This window comes from Staurois parvus, unplaced genomic scaffold (genome assembly GCF_062004578.1).
Source record: "Staurois parvus isolate SC_StPar_1 unplaced genomic scaffold, SC_StPar_1.0 ptg000090l, whole genome shotgun sequence".
Lineage (NCBI taxonomy): Eukaryota > Metazoa > Chordata > Amphibia > Anura > Ranidae > Staurois > Staurois parvus.
In genome coordinates, this window is record NW_028317886.1 from 8,273,721 (window position 1) to 8,289,789 (window position 16,069).

Sequence of the window (16,069 nt, forward strand, 5' to 3'; positions counted from 1 at the left end):
AGGGGGCAGGTGGTGAGGCGGGCATCAGAGAGGATCTTGGAGACTTCCTCGATGGTAGTAAGGTCAAAGGTGCGGAGTGTGGGGGGAGCCTCAGTATGAGGAATGTAGGGTGGGGTGTATTGAACTGTATTGTTGCTGTATTGTCTCCCGTTATATTGTAAAGCGCTGAGCAAACTGTTGGCACTATATAAATCCTGTATTATAATAATGATATATCTCTGAATCTACTGAACCCTTTGAGATGTGGGTTTCCTCTCAATGTATTGTAGATAGTGGAAAACCAAGAGAGGATAGGGGGAAAAAAAACATAATGCATTACCCAGGACTAGAATTTAGATTCTACAACACCAGTTCTACCGTGTGCAATGTGATAATTCATGGTATTATTCTAGAAGATCTTCCTGTCCAAATTTGCATGCACTCAAGGAATACCTGGGACTCAACTGATGCTCGGCTCTCTGCATTTAGCCCACTGCACAGTGGACCAGATTAGCTTACAGGCATTAACCTACATGGCCAAAGTAACGTTCAAAGAGTTCAACAAACTTGAACTCCAAATTACAGCAGCCAAATCAAAGCTTTCTAAATGCAGAGAGAAGTAGCAGGGCTCAGTCATTCTCTGAGCTGCTAAGCACCCTTATAGAAGTTAACATTTTAAAAAAATATATTTTGAGACCAGAATAGTTAAAACCAGCACCCGAAGTCAGCTTTGTGTCAGTTACGTCGACTACCATTTAATTCTCGTCATCTTATTCTCAACATGGCTTTGTGGTAGGTACCGAAACATTAATATGTTGCTAAGCAACCCGAGTTCTACAGATAGCTGAATGTCAGCTACTCTAGTTATCTCCAACAACAGAGCTGTAAAAAACCAAATGGTAATATTTTCTAATTAAATGCTAACAACATGGTACTATCATCTGATGGTAACAGACATAAGGACATCACACCTCCGAACCAGCTGCAATGTATGTATCATATATACACCATACAATATAGAGTCAGTACTTCAGTGTGACCAAATGTTTTGAAGGATCACAAGCAATTACTTAGACTTAATTCAAAGAAACTGAATTGTGTCATATTGTTGGTGGGAGGACTTGTTAATTGACTACTGACAGGCACATACAAACACAGTAAGTGTTTTGTTATCACCTATTAAAAGATTCAAATATATATGTCTATTTGAAAGCCTAGAAAAATATATGTATACACTGCTCCAATTGTTATGTTGATGTACATACAAAAAAAAGACAAACCTTTTCCTAGAAAAGCAAGTAGTATCTTAAAAGCTTTTATGTGTGTTTAAAAAAAAAAAAGGAACTAAAATTAAACACTTGTTGATCAACTGTGGTAAATAACTTGCTACATGCTTGGACAGTTGTCTTCTTTCAATGAACTTTATTACAATATATAGAAGAAAGTAGCACTCTTATAGAAACACTGAGAAAATAGAACCAGTGACCAATCACTATTCATCTTTCAGCAGCTTAGACTGAGCAGACTAATGAATATGGTTTCTAACTGGCTGTTGTGGGTCACTGCACTCTGCACAGACCTCTCATAGTAAAGAGAGACCATTGCCTGGACACTTAACCATCATCTTTTCTCTAGATTTAATAGGTTCTATATTAAATGCCGGAAACAATGCCTCATACCCAAAAACGAACACAATTTGTTTTAGTTTCCCAAATAAACACTTAAAGAGAGCAAGTGTATGGAACACAAATGTATAGATACATCATGACATTCAGAATAAGAATTAGGATTTCTAAGGCAGATTTCCATGTTGGTTGTGTACTGTTCTGCTTGTTAATGAACAAACAGGACAGATTATATTTTTAAATTGCGGATAAGGCTGGCCATAGACGGGCCGTTTATTGGCTGAATTGTCGGCCTATAAACGAAAAATCAGTCGGTGTTGTTGCCGATGCTGCCACCAATGTCCACGAAAAACGGTAGTTTTTCGTGGATTTTCCAGCATGGCCGATAAAAATAAGCGAGAAGATCCGCAAAAAACAGCCGACGGGCTGGCCCCACTAATGGCGTGAATATCAGCCATTTTTTCGTGCGGATGAAAATTCGGCCAATAAACGACCCGTCTATGGCCTGCATAATCCTCAACTAAGGTACCTTCTCAACATTTCCAATCATGAATGTCTTTCCTCAAGGCAACCAAGCAAAGGTTGTGAAATGAGTCTATTACCTTGTGTATATAACAGACAAAAGAGTACACATGATATGCATGGATTACAAATGTATTTATAAAATGCCTGTAAACATTTGTAGAAAAAAAAAAAAAGATTTTATGTAACAGAAGTTTGAAAAAAAACAAAACCGTTCTAACTTTCCAAATAGTTAATTTTCCAAATAGTTACTACCTATGCAAGTTACTTCCAAAAATCATTATGTGACAAAACCACATTTAAAAAGAAGTTCTCTGCAATGCTGCATTACAGCAGTCATGTGACCGGATCAGCTTGCCTGAAAACACTGTTCATATCCTCAACAATCACACCCGCTTTAAAGGAGACGTGTGAAAGCAGATCTTTTGATTTAATGACCTGTATTGTATTGAGGCAAGACAGCCACCAGTGTCACAAGAGTGCTGCTGGATGGGGAAAACATTCAAATCAAAACACCACATGCCACTGTTTGTGCCCCAGCCCACAGCATTCACCAGTTTATCTTCATATTCTGTTATCCCTCCCTGACCCACTACACAGCCAGGGAAACGTGACCACACGACAACCACATGATGCGCCATGCCAATTACTGCATTCCTAATGCAGATCTATTTCATTTATGTATGCCAAGACAACACCAAAATTACAAGCTGGGCAACGGACTATGAACAGTGTAGGGCTCAGAGGCCCGCTACTTTTCGGCCAATCCAGTTTCACTTATTTTAGCTCAAAAGTAGTTTTGGTGTTCTGCCTATGTACGCATTTCGAACAAACATGGGGATTACTGTGTGACAAAAGTGGAGCTGACTCATGGGATCAATTATAACGCAAGAGAACAATCTACTTAACCCTTGTTGTACCAAAGACCAGAAAAAAAACCCCACTAAATCAAAGATTAAACCACCCCATATTATACAGTTATCTCAGCAGAGGTTAAACGCCACCAGGGGTATTATCTAACCTAGCTAGAAATTAAACAGTTAAATGAAGCAGAATTAAATATATGCTCATGCTTTGGGAGAAAGATAGGATGCATGCTGTAGGTACCATATCTACTCAAGCTATGCAATTTTATTGCCATCACCATAGAAACCTGTAATTATCACCCTTGGTGAAGGCACAATGTTTTTCATTAAAACTTCAATTTGTGACGAACTACAAATGTGCAACTTACAATTACAAATGTGATAAATATAGAAACACAAATTTGCATGGAATATATGCACAAAATCGAATGGCACAAGAGCATACAAAATTCTTAACAAATGTATGTAAATACATACTGTTCTTCTGCTGATTAGAACATAACTCCTTTTAAATTACTATGAAAATTAAGACATTTGGGATACTCTGTTGCTAAGGAAACAGAAAAGGAAATGCTTGAAATTAAGTAGAGGCTCACAATCAACATGTACCAGCTGCTGTCATTTGCAGCCTGCTATTGTAAATCCGAGTTTCAGAGTATAGCGTCATAAATTACAAAAGAAATGACGGAAATTTCATTCTGCTGAGCACTTTTCACAATAACTTTCATTCCACACAAAGCACAGACAAATAACCATATTTATTTATGAAATGCCACATGCCAAACATCAAATACTTACATAGTGTTTCTCCTGCTGGCCCATAATTCCATGGCTAGATGAGAATGCAAGAGGTTTCATAATGAGGTAAAAGAGGCTAGGATGAATTTAAACATGGTGTGTGAATTTCTGAAGAGCAGCGGCAATCACATCCACAGACATGCAGAAGAAGACACAGGCAGGCAAGGAGGACAATCTTAAAATCATCCGAGGCAGAGAAAGGGAGAACGTGCCAGGCAGCAGTGGAAAATCGCTCAGCTCTGAATGCAGTGTAGCAGTCCTCACAGCAGCATCTGTCTCCATGTTTTACAATGCTGGGAGACCCAGCATCTCTGTATGCAAAGTGACTAATGAAATCTTATCCATCCAGCATTCTTTTAGAGAAGCAAGACCATAGCTGAAACTGAAGAATAGGAGGAAAAGAAAAAGAGAAGTGGAGGAGGAGGAGGAGGAGGAGGAGAGGGGGTGGATTGGAAGTGGTGGGGGTGAGGGGTGAAGGGAGAAGGGAAAAAAAAAAAAAACTAAAATGGCTGACCGCCCACAGAGTCCTTTCCAAAAAGGCTTAATATTGTATTGGATTAGTCAGAGTAGAAGCCAGCCCTCAGTGAGCAGCCAAGCATTGCAAACACAGGATTCCGGCTTCATTTGGAAATGCAGGTTTTACAGATACTCGCCCTTTCAATCTGACATGCACAGACATACAATGATGTGGTAGAGGAGAATGTATGTATGTGTGGATGGGAGGGGGGCTCCAGGCAGCTCCTCCCTGGATGCTAAAGATGCAGTGTGATCAGTGACCAGTGCTCTCTGCTATGCTCAGCTACCCCAAGTTTTCCCAATTAATCATAGCTGGGCGACACTAACGGACATTGCGCTATACCATGACTGTCCCCCCTTGCATCCAACAAGCATATCTCTAACCCCAAAGCACACTAGCATTACGGTAATGCACAAACACACAAATACAAGCCCCCCTCCTCTCTAATACCCAGAGTCAGAATGTAATACGCCAATATAATTACATTATTGTGCTTACTTTGTGGGACCATGGCTGCAGGCAGTTGGCATAGCAACGCACAAGGAAAGCCATTTCCTGGGTAGCGAGAAGGCTTCCTTTTCTAAATAAGAAATAAATTCCTCTTAGGAAGGGATCGGCATTGCTGCTTCCTGCCGAAAAAAACAAGTGACTGCAGTATGTTCTGCTAACCTGCACAGGCACAGATGATGTGCAAGGCTAGTGATGTAACTGTAAGCAGAATTCTCCCCTTAGTGTCTTCGCTGCTCATATTCTGAAATATTCAACTCACATGAAAGGCGCATTCCTCCAGGATCGCCCCCTCACGTTCTTAACTCTTTCAGTCGTTTAAGGTAGTAAAAATGGACAAGACAGAGGCAGCCTTCGGTCGGTGCTATAGCAGCTTTTAGAGGGTGGGATTCCAGAGAATACTGGCTCCTAATCAGTCCAATGAAGTCAAAGTAATAAGCAGAACCAAATGACAAATCATCCAAAAAGGTGCTCCCTGATAATAATCCCCCACCTCCTCCTCCACATACAAGTGTGGCACACCCATGCTCTGACACTGCATTGGCACAGTCTAGGAAGACCACATCACTATGCCCTGCAACAGCTAGGAATGCCCTTCAGCAGGGAAAAGGTTAAACAGCTCTTACCTTGCTGACTTCACATCTGACTCACTCCCACAGACTCACAAAATAAAAAAAACCTCCATTTAATATTCAGCAGCAACAGTACTGCATGGCAGTGTGGCATTTTATTTGGGCTGTCAATGGCAGCACATGGGAAAATTGTACAAGAGACGGAAGCTGTGCAATGTAATACGGTAACAGAGCTTAACATGGGCCCTCCTTATTAATTAGGATTCTGCCACCAAGCATGAAAGCATAGTGCCACCGCTTTTAATGTCCTTCCACCTACATCCTTGTAATGTTGGAGCTTTTATAGGCTCTGGAGATGCCCCATAAAACAAGCCTGAAAACAGGGCTCTAAATGCAAAGAACTTGCTAGCAGTTAATTTTTAAGGTGTGCACCAAGGACAAACCACACTTTATGTAGATATTAGAGGACATGCAGATCTGAAAGTGACAACTAGGTTTTTGGATTACTTCCATGAACACCATGCCCATGGAAGCATTTAAACCTCTACTTGCGATACCGGTAACAACAATCAACTGAAAGCAAAGAGTACAACTAAACTCAAAACCAAAAATGTCATCTATATTTCCAGTCCTTAGGTGGGGCGCATCTGTGCTATTTTTTTTCTTTTTACTTTAAATTTCATCTGATGATCCTGCCAATAAGACATTTACTCATATATGATGATAATATTCTCTCACCAGACTATGCTGTCACACCAGATCAATTAGTATCACTGAAAACTTCCCAAAACTCATCTCCATAACATAGGGGAAAGTGTTCTGTAGTTCATAGACAAAACTGGAAAGACCATTAACTGATAACACAGGCTGAGAGTGCAGGACATTTGCAGCTCACAATATTTCTGGCAGGATCAACAGTTAATATTTTGCACTTACTGAACAGAAATAACAAAACACTGCAAGGGTTAACTGCTAGTCTAAGGGAAAGTCCATTTAACTTACCTGATCCTCCACTCCCCCAGCAGATGGCCCTCTATCACACTCTGGTGATAGATTGTCTCTGTGTCATTTTGCCCAATTCAGGGCTATGGATCCTGCATCACTCTTGGTGATGTCAGAACCTTACCTGTTGATGCATGGGGGAGAAGACACTGCAGGGACCGATCTAGCTGTAGAGGATTGGGTAAGCAGATCTTCTTTAATATGTTTCTAGACTTAAATAAGCAATTAATCCTTGCAGTTTGGGTGCAGCACCACTGCAAGGGATATCTTTTGGGTCCCCCAGTCCCAGAACTGGGAGAAGGGAGTAAATAAAAGTTCATTGCTTACATATAATTTAATAAGACCAATTAAATGTCCGTTCTCATTCTATAACCCGTTAGAGAGGAAAGAACTTAGAATATGTTTAGATGCTAAGTGGGCAAAAGCAATACTATGGACTTTTTTTCACTTTCCTAATCCAAAAGAGCTACTGTATATACTCGAGTATAAGCCGAGTTTTTCAGCACATTTTTTGTGCTGAAAAACGCCCCCCTCGACTTATACTCGAGTCAACGTCTGCAGGGGGCTGCTGTCTCTTACCTGGCTCCGGTCCCACGACGATCCGGTATAGGAAGCGCGGCTGCTCCTTCATTCGGTACATCCACTGGATGTTCGTGCGGCTGCTCGGCTCCGCCTTCTCACCGGTGATTGGCCGCCAGAACTGTAGCTCAGGAAAGGCACACAGGCGGCCAATCACCGGCGAGGAGGCGGAGCTGAGCGGCCCCGCGAAAATCGAGTGAAGGAGATGCAGGTAAGTGTGCCGTGCTTAGGTGCTGCTGCAACCACATGCAGCAGCACCATACTGGAACAGGGGTCAGCAAGTGTCAGTGGGAGGAATAGTGCCCCGTCATTGGTGTCACTGATACCAATGATGGGGCATTATTCCTCCCACTGACACCAACGATGGGGCACTTTTCCTCCCCCCCACTGACACCAACGATTGGGCACTATTCCTCCCCCCCCCCCCACTGACACCAATGATGGGGCACTATTCCACCCCCCACTGACACCAATCATGGAGCAGTATTCCACCCCCCACTGACACCAATCATGGGATACTATTCCTCCCCCCCACTGACACCAATGATGGGGCACTTTTCCTCCCCCCCACTGACACCAATGATGGGATACTATTCCTCCCACTGACACCAATGTTGGGACACTATTCCTCCCACTGACACCAATGATGGGACACTATTCCTCCCACTGACACCAAAGATGGGGCACTATTCCACTGACACCAATAATGGGGTGCTATTCCCCCCACTGATACTAATGATGGGGCACTATTCCTGCCACTGATACCAATGATGGGGCACTATTCCTCCCACTGACACCAATGATGGGGCGCTATTCCTCCCACTGACACCAATGATGGGGCGCTATTCCTCCCACTGACACCAATGATGGGGCGCTATTCCTCCCACTGACACCAATGATGGGGCGCTATTCCTCCCACTGACACCAATGATGGGGCGCTATTCCTCCCACTGATACCAATGATGGGGCACTATTCCTCCCACTGACACCAATGATGGGGCACTATTCCTCCCACTGACACCAATGATGGGGCACTATTCCTCCCACTGATACCAATGATGGGGCACTATTCCTCCCACTGATACCAATGATGGGGCACTATTCCTCCCACTGATACCAATGATGGGGCACTATTCCTCCCACTGACACCAATGATGGGGCACTATTCCTCCCACTGACACCAATGATGAGGCACGATTCTTCCCACTGGTGTTCCCACCCTCGGCTTATACTCGAGTCAATAGTTTTTCCCAGTTTTTTGTGGTAAAATTAGGTACCTCGGCTTATATTCAGGTCGGCTTATACTCGAGTATATACAGTACATTATGCTATTTATTTTTATTCTTTCTCCTGAACACAGCTAATGTAACAGCAGATAGGGGCAAATGCATAGGATGAGAACAGCTACTCTGCACAGCCAGTAATGAGAACCGGGGAAAGTTCTACACAAAGCACACTTTAGTGATAAACCAACCTATGCAGTCTGAATATGATGGAATCACCTCAGTTTCTGCTGGAATGACTGCCAAGCTGTGTTCCTACCAAGCTCATAAAGGACCTCACCAAAAACTAACATAGTAAACCATAGTTTTCAAACTGTGCATGTTCTGTCTAAAATAATGATCCAATCTCTCAGCACTTGTACTAAACATTTATGTACAATTTGGCGTAAAGGTACCCCCATAAAACAAGTCCAGTTTCAGGCTCCATGCACACTGGGTGTTTTAATAACGCTGGTAACGTTGGCTGTGTAAAGTCACGTTTAAAACGTGACTTTTTCAACGTTTAGCGTTTTTGCATTAGTGTTTAGCCATGTTTATTACCGAAATTATTTTTATTTTTTTGCTAAAAAAAAAAGTTCAAAAACATTGGTTTGCTGCGTTTTACCACTTTTTGCCACATTTTTCAGCATTAGAGCGTTTTTACAGTTAAAAAATTCCTCCAGAAACCCACTAGTTCTGGGGTTTTTTCCAGCCAAAAAATGACCCTGCCAAAAAAAGCTTATTACAGTCTATGTGTGCTTGGACACACAGGATAACATGGTCGGGAGTTTACTGGCTGTAGAAACAAAAAATGCCAAAAGCCAAAAACAGCAGCTTTAAAAATATCCAGTGTGCATGAGGACTTATAGTTGCAATTATTTTGTCTTCCATGACACCATATTTGTACCTAAAAGTAAATTGCAGGCCATTGTGTTCACTGGTTGAAATTACACTTTCTCTTGAAACTAGCTAGCACACAGGGCAGGGTTAAGGATGCACCGGTAATGTTTTTTTTGTTTTTTTTCTTAATCGGCGAGTACCGCTCCTTTCAGTCAAGTACTCGGCGATATTGAGTACAGATACTTTACGATGTGATTTGCGTTAATGGACGCAAATTGCAATGCAAAGAATAGCATGTGATTCCTGTCCCAATCGCATGCGTCTTCCCCATTGCTCCTGTGCAAACCCATGCTTGTCATAGCCCAAGTTAACAAAGGAGGAAACCTCCTCACAGACATCCAAATGCTGAGTGTCAGTGGTAGGAGCAGCGATGACAGTAGGTTGCAGTGATGACCATTTGGGCTAGGCAGCATCTGATTGGTTAGCAGCAGACCAATCAGATGCTGTCTAGCCCAAACTGTCATCGCTGCAAAGAGAGGAAAGAAAGCAGCGGGGATTTGAAATCCCCGCCGCTTTCTCTCCTCTCCTACCACTGACACTCAGCATGGGATTGGTGCAGGGAGGTTTCCCACACCGCTCCTGTGTGAACTCGGGCTATGACAAGCCTGGGTTCACACAGGAGCTTTGGGGAAACCGCATTCTATTTGGACAGGAATCACATTCCTGTTCAAATCGCATGCTAATCTTTGTGGTGTAATTTGCATCCATTAACGCAAATTGCACTGCAAAGTATCGGTTAAGCAAGGTATTGGTAGTATTTTCACAAGTACTCATGAAAATACTCAGTATCGATATTGGTGCATCCCTAGCTATAGGTCTGCCAAAGAGTTGTGTTAGGGTATGCTACAGAATACAAAACTGTAAACTTCCATGATAGATTTGATCTATTATAACCTCCAATAAAATGCTAAAGTGTGCCTCTGTCCACCCTGGAAACAGGGTTCTAAGCAAGCACACCAATTTTATGCCAGTTATTCTCAGAATTAATACCACTTCCAGGGCTTTAGCTGTGGAAGCTTCCATTGCTGGATGGGAGCCTCAGCTAATATGAGTTGAGCTGTGAACAGTGCTTCCAAGATAGGATTAGCAATTTGTTGCAAGGACTGACTTTCTGAAAACAAAGAAAACAGTGACCCCTGTTTTAAGATAAACTGCAGTGCTAATTATTGCCCTGAAACCATACACTGAAGGAGTATATGATAGACATGTAGCCGTCCTATAGTGCATATAAACAGCCAGTTTTAATATTTACAACACACAGATGTTAAACTAGTAAAACACATGAAACCCGTGCCCAGCTGTAGGTAAGCATGAGGAAAAGGCAGGGTGGTGGCTCACACAAAACAATCTGCTGGTGCCGGAAATCTGTTTCCTTCCACACATTTTAATTGTAAAAAATGTACGCAAAGTTTTCCTGTTGAGTTAGAGCCTCTTCCATAGTATACAACCAAAGACCAAACTAACAAGAATATAGTTATCGTTGTGTCCAGGTTCAAGACAGAAACATAATAGTCCAAAGTTTAATGCTTTAACCACTTGAGCTCCTGAGGATTTACCCCCCTTAATGACCAGGCCTCCTTTTACTACTCGGCGCTGCACTAATTCAACTGATAAATGCGCTGTCATGCAATGCTGCACTGAAACGAAATTTATGTCCTTTTTTTCACACAAATAGAGCTTTCTTTTGGTGGTATTTGATCACCTGTGCACTTTTTATTTTTCATGCTATAAACAAAAAAAGGCCAAAAATTTTGAAGAAAAACAATATTTTTTACTTTCAGCTATAAAAAAATATATAGTAAACGCAAAGTTGGTTATAAATTTAGGCCAAAATGTATTCTGCTCCATGTTTTTGGTAAAAAAAAAAATCCCAATAAGTTTATATTGATTGCTTTGTGTGAAAGTTATAGCGTCTACAAACTATGGTATAGATACTGCAATTTACGCCATTTTTTTGCTATACAGCGCTGCGCTAGTTTAACGGACAATTGCGCGGTCATGCAATATGGTACAGAAATGAAATTTACACCCTTTTTTTCCCCAGAAATTGAGCTTTCTTTTGGTGGTATTTGATCGCCTGTGCGGTTTTTATTTTTTGCGCTATAAAAAAAAAGGCTGACAATTTTGAGGAAAAAAAACAATACTTTGGACATGGGCGGCATGTGGTTGAAAGAGAAGTAAGGGTTTCTATTTTTTCCCCAGTTATACTTACCTAGGTGGATGCAGCATCTGTCCATCGCCAGCTCTAAGTATGAGAACTCAGTGATCACATGACCGCTGATCTCTTACAGCCTCTCTGAGCATAGAGCCGTGACTGTCAGTCACTGCTGTCTGACTCAGCCTCCCCAGCACTCACTGGAGCGCTGGGCCATGGGAGGGTAAGGGAGCGGCTGGCTCAGGCTCTCAGGGGCTTGCTGAGGGGCTAAGCCAGGTGCCGCTCCAGACTCTGGGATGGATCCCGACTTTAAAGTCGGGATCTTTCTCCAGCCTTGACCAGCTGCGTGATGTCAGCCGACAGTGGGATTTAGCCCACTGTCAGCTTAAGCCGGGTCATAGGAGTGCAGAACAAACTGCACCCCTGTGATCCACAGAAGTACAGCCAAAAGAGCTTTAGCTGTACTTCTCCTTTAAATCAACATTCATACTTAGGCTGGCTAAATGACTAAATAATAAAAATGAATGCTGCCAATTGTAAGTATAAACTTGGCTTTTTCTGATCTACAAGAAGGTGATAATAGCTGTCTCCAGCAATAAGAGATGCTTGTTATTTTGAAGATACATTTTTCAGATGGCTGGTAAGTCTCCTCAAAAGCAGACTCAATATTTGACTCTTCTATGCAAAAGAGTGAAGGAGGGAGGCATCAGTGTCACCACATGGGAAGAATAGTGACAGAGGAACTGAAAGAGGAATTTGGTTCCAAATGAGCAAAAGGAGGGAGCTATGGGATAAATGTATTAAAGGATAAGTTCACCTTTCGTAAAATGCTACCCATAACAAGGGTGTAACATGTATGGATCAGACCCGCCCGTTTTCACAGCTATGACCCCCCCCCAACCTGTCAAATGTTTGTTAAAAAGGCAGCTGTGCAGGGCTCCGCCTTCCCGGCTACCTCACTCATTCACGGTCCTTTGTGAATGAGAGACTACAAGTCCTGACAGCTTTTGCAGCTATTGGCTTGTAGTCCTCAATGAACTACCACTAGCACCATGGTAGTTCATTCATTCTTCCTGTTAGTATATCTGATTGCTCGTACATCCCATATGGGCAAGCAGATATACTAACAGATCTGCAGAAGACCTGCATGGCACCAGCGATCTTCTGATTGCTGGTGCAATACTTTACAGGCTCCGGCAGACAAAAACAATAAATGCACATTTTTTTACCTGCAAAGAAAAGTGCATTTAATATTTTTTTACTAAAAGGTGAACTTATCCTTTAAAATGTATGGTGAAATAAGAAATGCATAGGGCTTTACATCACTTATCTAGCACTTGGAGAGACTGCTCGTCTTTTGGAACCAAATTCCTCCTTCAGTTGGGCTTCTTTTCGTTATGTGCATAGATCAGTTTTCTTTCCCTGACTCTTTGTTCCCCAACCCCTCCCAGCAACATGTTAATGAAATAAAACCTGGTTTTCATTACATACCTTATTTTAAACCCAGTGACATCATCTCTAGGTCTTTGTGCTTCTCTATGCACTGCATGCAGACCATGGATGGTGAGAGGCGCCAGTAGTGTGCTGTACATAGTATTCTAAATAGGAAGTTGTAACGCCTATATGTAATGCTGAGTATTCTACACTGAACTGAAATCTAATTAATTAAAATAGTGGGCCTGGGACGGAAAAGATGGGGAGGAAAGAGCGAGATGATGCTGGATATCCTCCAGCCAGGAAATTAAGTGGGCTTTATCTACATTGCTGCAGCTTAAAATGCACAATGTGGGGAGTTCACAGTGTGCAGTGAAATAAATTAGCAATTTCAGAACAGGAGAAGTGTCTGTAAAACTGTGCAAGGCAGACAGTAAGGCTGGAGTCAGGCATAATTATTGCATTCTTTGTTTTTAAATGCTGCTTTTTTAAAATAACAATTGTGAAAGAAGCACTATGGGTTTTACACATAATTTTTTGTGTATCAGTATTTTGTGGTCACATATTTTGGAGCATGGCAGAGGTGTGTCCTTTTCCTTCATGTTAAAAGGAGTCCCTTTTTGGGATTTCATAACGTTGGGAGGTATGTAATTTTGGAAATTTCAAAAACAAGTCTGCCACACTAATAACCAAGGCTCTACTGCTGCAGTGATCACCACTGGCTTCCTGGTCCTGTGCCAAGGAACTGCCCTCTTGAATTCTGAAAACAGGAGGTTGGTAGCTCAGTGGTAACTCCTGTGTTCCCAATGCAACAGGGCAGCTACTCGGCATGGGACCAAGAAACTAGATCACTGAAGCAGTGATGCCTTCTACAGTGTGCCAGCTTCTAGGTTGCAGACAACCTGCATATTTTGCCTGGCCATATTAGAGGGATGTTTCATTCACAAATATTCTACCAAAAATGCATAAAGAGTACCGAGACAAGGTAGTTTTATATTATCATGAAACCTTTTTCAATAATCTTCCACTAAGAGAAATGTTCTTGGTTGCTAAAGATTACAGGATTTCAAACCCAATGGTGCAGCAAAGGGAAGAGGCAACACCAGTTTCAGTATCCATCGACATAATTTCAGTAATCTTTAACAGACAGATACAAATACACATTGCAAGGAACAATGTCACCATTACTAATTAAATAACTACACGGTCAGTTTCCTGTCTGTACTGCCTGTCTGAGAACATCACCTGAGGCTGGTTATAGTGTAGATAATTGACTGCTAGGGTGGGGGTAGGGGCCGTTTTCTGTACGTTTACTGCATGACCCCATTCTAAATTCAAAGCTTCAGGCTACCTAAAAAAAAAAAAAAAAAAAAAAAAAATGTCCTCCAATGTCACTGCACCCCCTAAAAAACTGCCAACAAAACAGGACAATTTTCAAATGTACGTATAATACGTTGTAAATCATTTTATGTGGCTGGTACAGTGGTTGGTTTTTGTCATTTGTTATATAAAAACAGTACAAGATACACTGTAACTGCCCCGCACACATCATTTATTTATTTCAGGTACTTATATAGCGCCATCAATTTACGCAGCACTTTACATATATATTGTACATTTACATCAGTCCCTAATCCTCAAGGGGTGTACAATCTAAGGTCCCTAACTCACATTCATACATACACATAGTAGGGCCAATTTAGAGAGAAGCCAATTAACCTACCAGCATGTCTTTGGACTACATATACACTATTACTGATAAATCTGCCAATAACAACTAACTACAACTGCAATATGCACACCTGCAAGCTTAAAAATCTTTTTTCATCTACAAGAGTTTGCAGCATCAAAACCATGTAGTGTGCATGGACACATAGGCTAACATGGAAGGGAGCTAGTGTCCTTCCCAACCAGTGCAGTTAGTGCCAGATTGCCCCCCATACTATCACAGTCACACTACAAGTCGCTATCCACCACCATTACTTATATAGTGTCTATACGGATTAGTATCTTGATCACGATCAGATGCACAAAAATTCAGCTTGGTTTTTCTAAAGACATGTAAAATACCTTTTGGCCTAAATTTATAAAGTAATTTGATTATATTAGGTATGTTTTATAACAAAAAGTAGAAAATATACTGAAAATGATAGAACAGCCCCATAACTGTTCATTTTTACAGTTTTTCCTATAAGAAAAAATATCTTCAAGACATTTTAGTGCTCCTTAATTCATTTTACTTTGTGGAGAAGGTGAAAAGCAAGGAGGGGGTAGTGGAGGGACTCTGGGGGGAAGGGGGGAGAGAAGGGAAAGGGATTCCCATGGTGAGGCCAAGGTATAGGAGGGGGGGGGGAATTGGGTGTGAGGATTCACCAGCGATTAGTTGCATAGTGAGATAAGAGTGAGTAGTATTATGGGGTTTGTTGGCATGGTTATTCAGAATATTTCTTCCTGGTTATGGAGTAAAGGATGTAAGATCCTCCATACACAAAGAATTTAATTGATTCTAGAAAACAGAGGGCACAGGGGCGTATTTCTATAGTATTGGGATGCACTCTCCTACAGCATTTAGCAAATGGATAAAAGACAGTCTTTGCAGTTTTTGATGGCAAGAGGGCTCACATATCTATTAATATATGCAAAAAATGTGTTGTGCGGTTTCTTTTAAAAAATTAAATGATAATCATTAACACATGTTAAATAAATACAAACACAAAGGTATACAATTTGTGCCATCCCACAAAGTAATAAAGTGACATAAAAGTCCCAACAATGTAATAAACAAGTGTTATCTTAAAATAAAACCCCTCCTAATTGAGCCATCAGTGCCACAAAAAAACCTATCGTATATACTCGAGTATAAGCCGACCCGAATATAAGCCAAGGTACCTAATTTTACCACAAAAAACTGGGAAAAACTATTGACTCGAGTATAAGCCCCATCATTAGTATCAGTGGGAGGAATAGTGCCCCATCGTTGGTGTCAGTGGGAGGAATAGTGCCCCATCGTTGGTGTCAGTGGGAGGAATAGTGCCCCATCGTTGGTGTCAGTGGGAGGAATAGTGCCCCATCGTTGGTGTCAGTGGGAGGAATAGTGCCCCATCGTTGGTGTCAGTGGGAGGAATAGTGCCCCATCGTTGGTGTCAGTGGGAGGAATAGTGCCCCATCGTTGGTGTCAGTGGGAGGAATAGTGCCCCATCGTTGGTGTCAGTGGGAGGAATAGTGCCCCATCGTTGGTGTCAGTGGGAGGAATAGTGCCCCATCGTTGGTGTCAGTGGGAGGAATAGTGCCCCATCGTTGGTGTCAGTGGGAGGAATAGTGCCCCATCGTTGGTGTCAGTGGGAGGAATAG

At 41.9% G+C, this 16,069-nt stretch overlaps 1 protein-coding gene across 12 annotated transcripts in view; it reads right to left on the reverse strand.

Annotated features, from left to right (window-relative positions):
- The window catches only part of RAPGEF2 (Rap guanine nucleotide exchange factor 2), a 391,597-nt gene that overhangs the window by 118,776 nt on the left and 256,752 nt on the right, over positions 1–16,069 (reverse strand). The window contains exon 1 of one of the 12 annotated variants that reach the window (XM_089670392.1): positions 5,077–5,258. The exons of 9 other annotated variants lie outside the window; for them this stretch is intronic. Coding sequence is in view for 2 of the 3 variants with exons in the window: in XM_089670390.1 (XP_089526516.1) it covers positions 3,791–3,850 (60 nt within the window). In the remaining variant the exon portion in view is untranslated. Of the gene's footprint in view, positions 1–3,790; positions 4,187–4,805; positions 5,030–5,076; positions 5,259–16,069 lie in introns of those variants that run through there. 2 more of the 12 variants (XM_089670391.1, XM_089670390.1) reach the window with 2 other exon arrangements.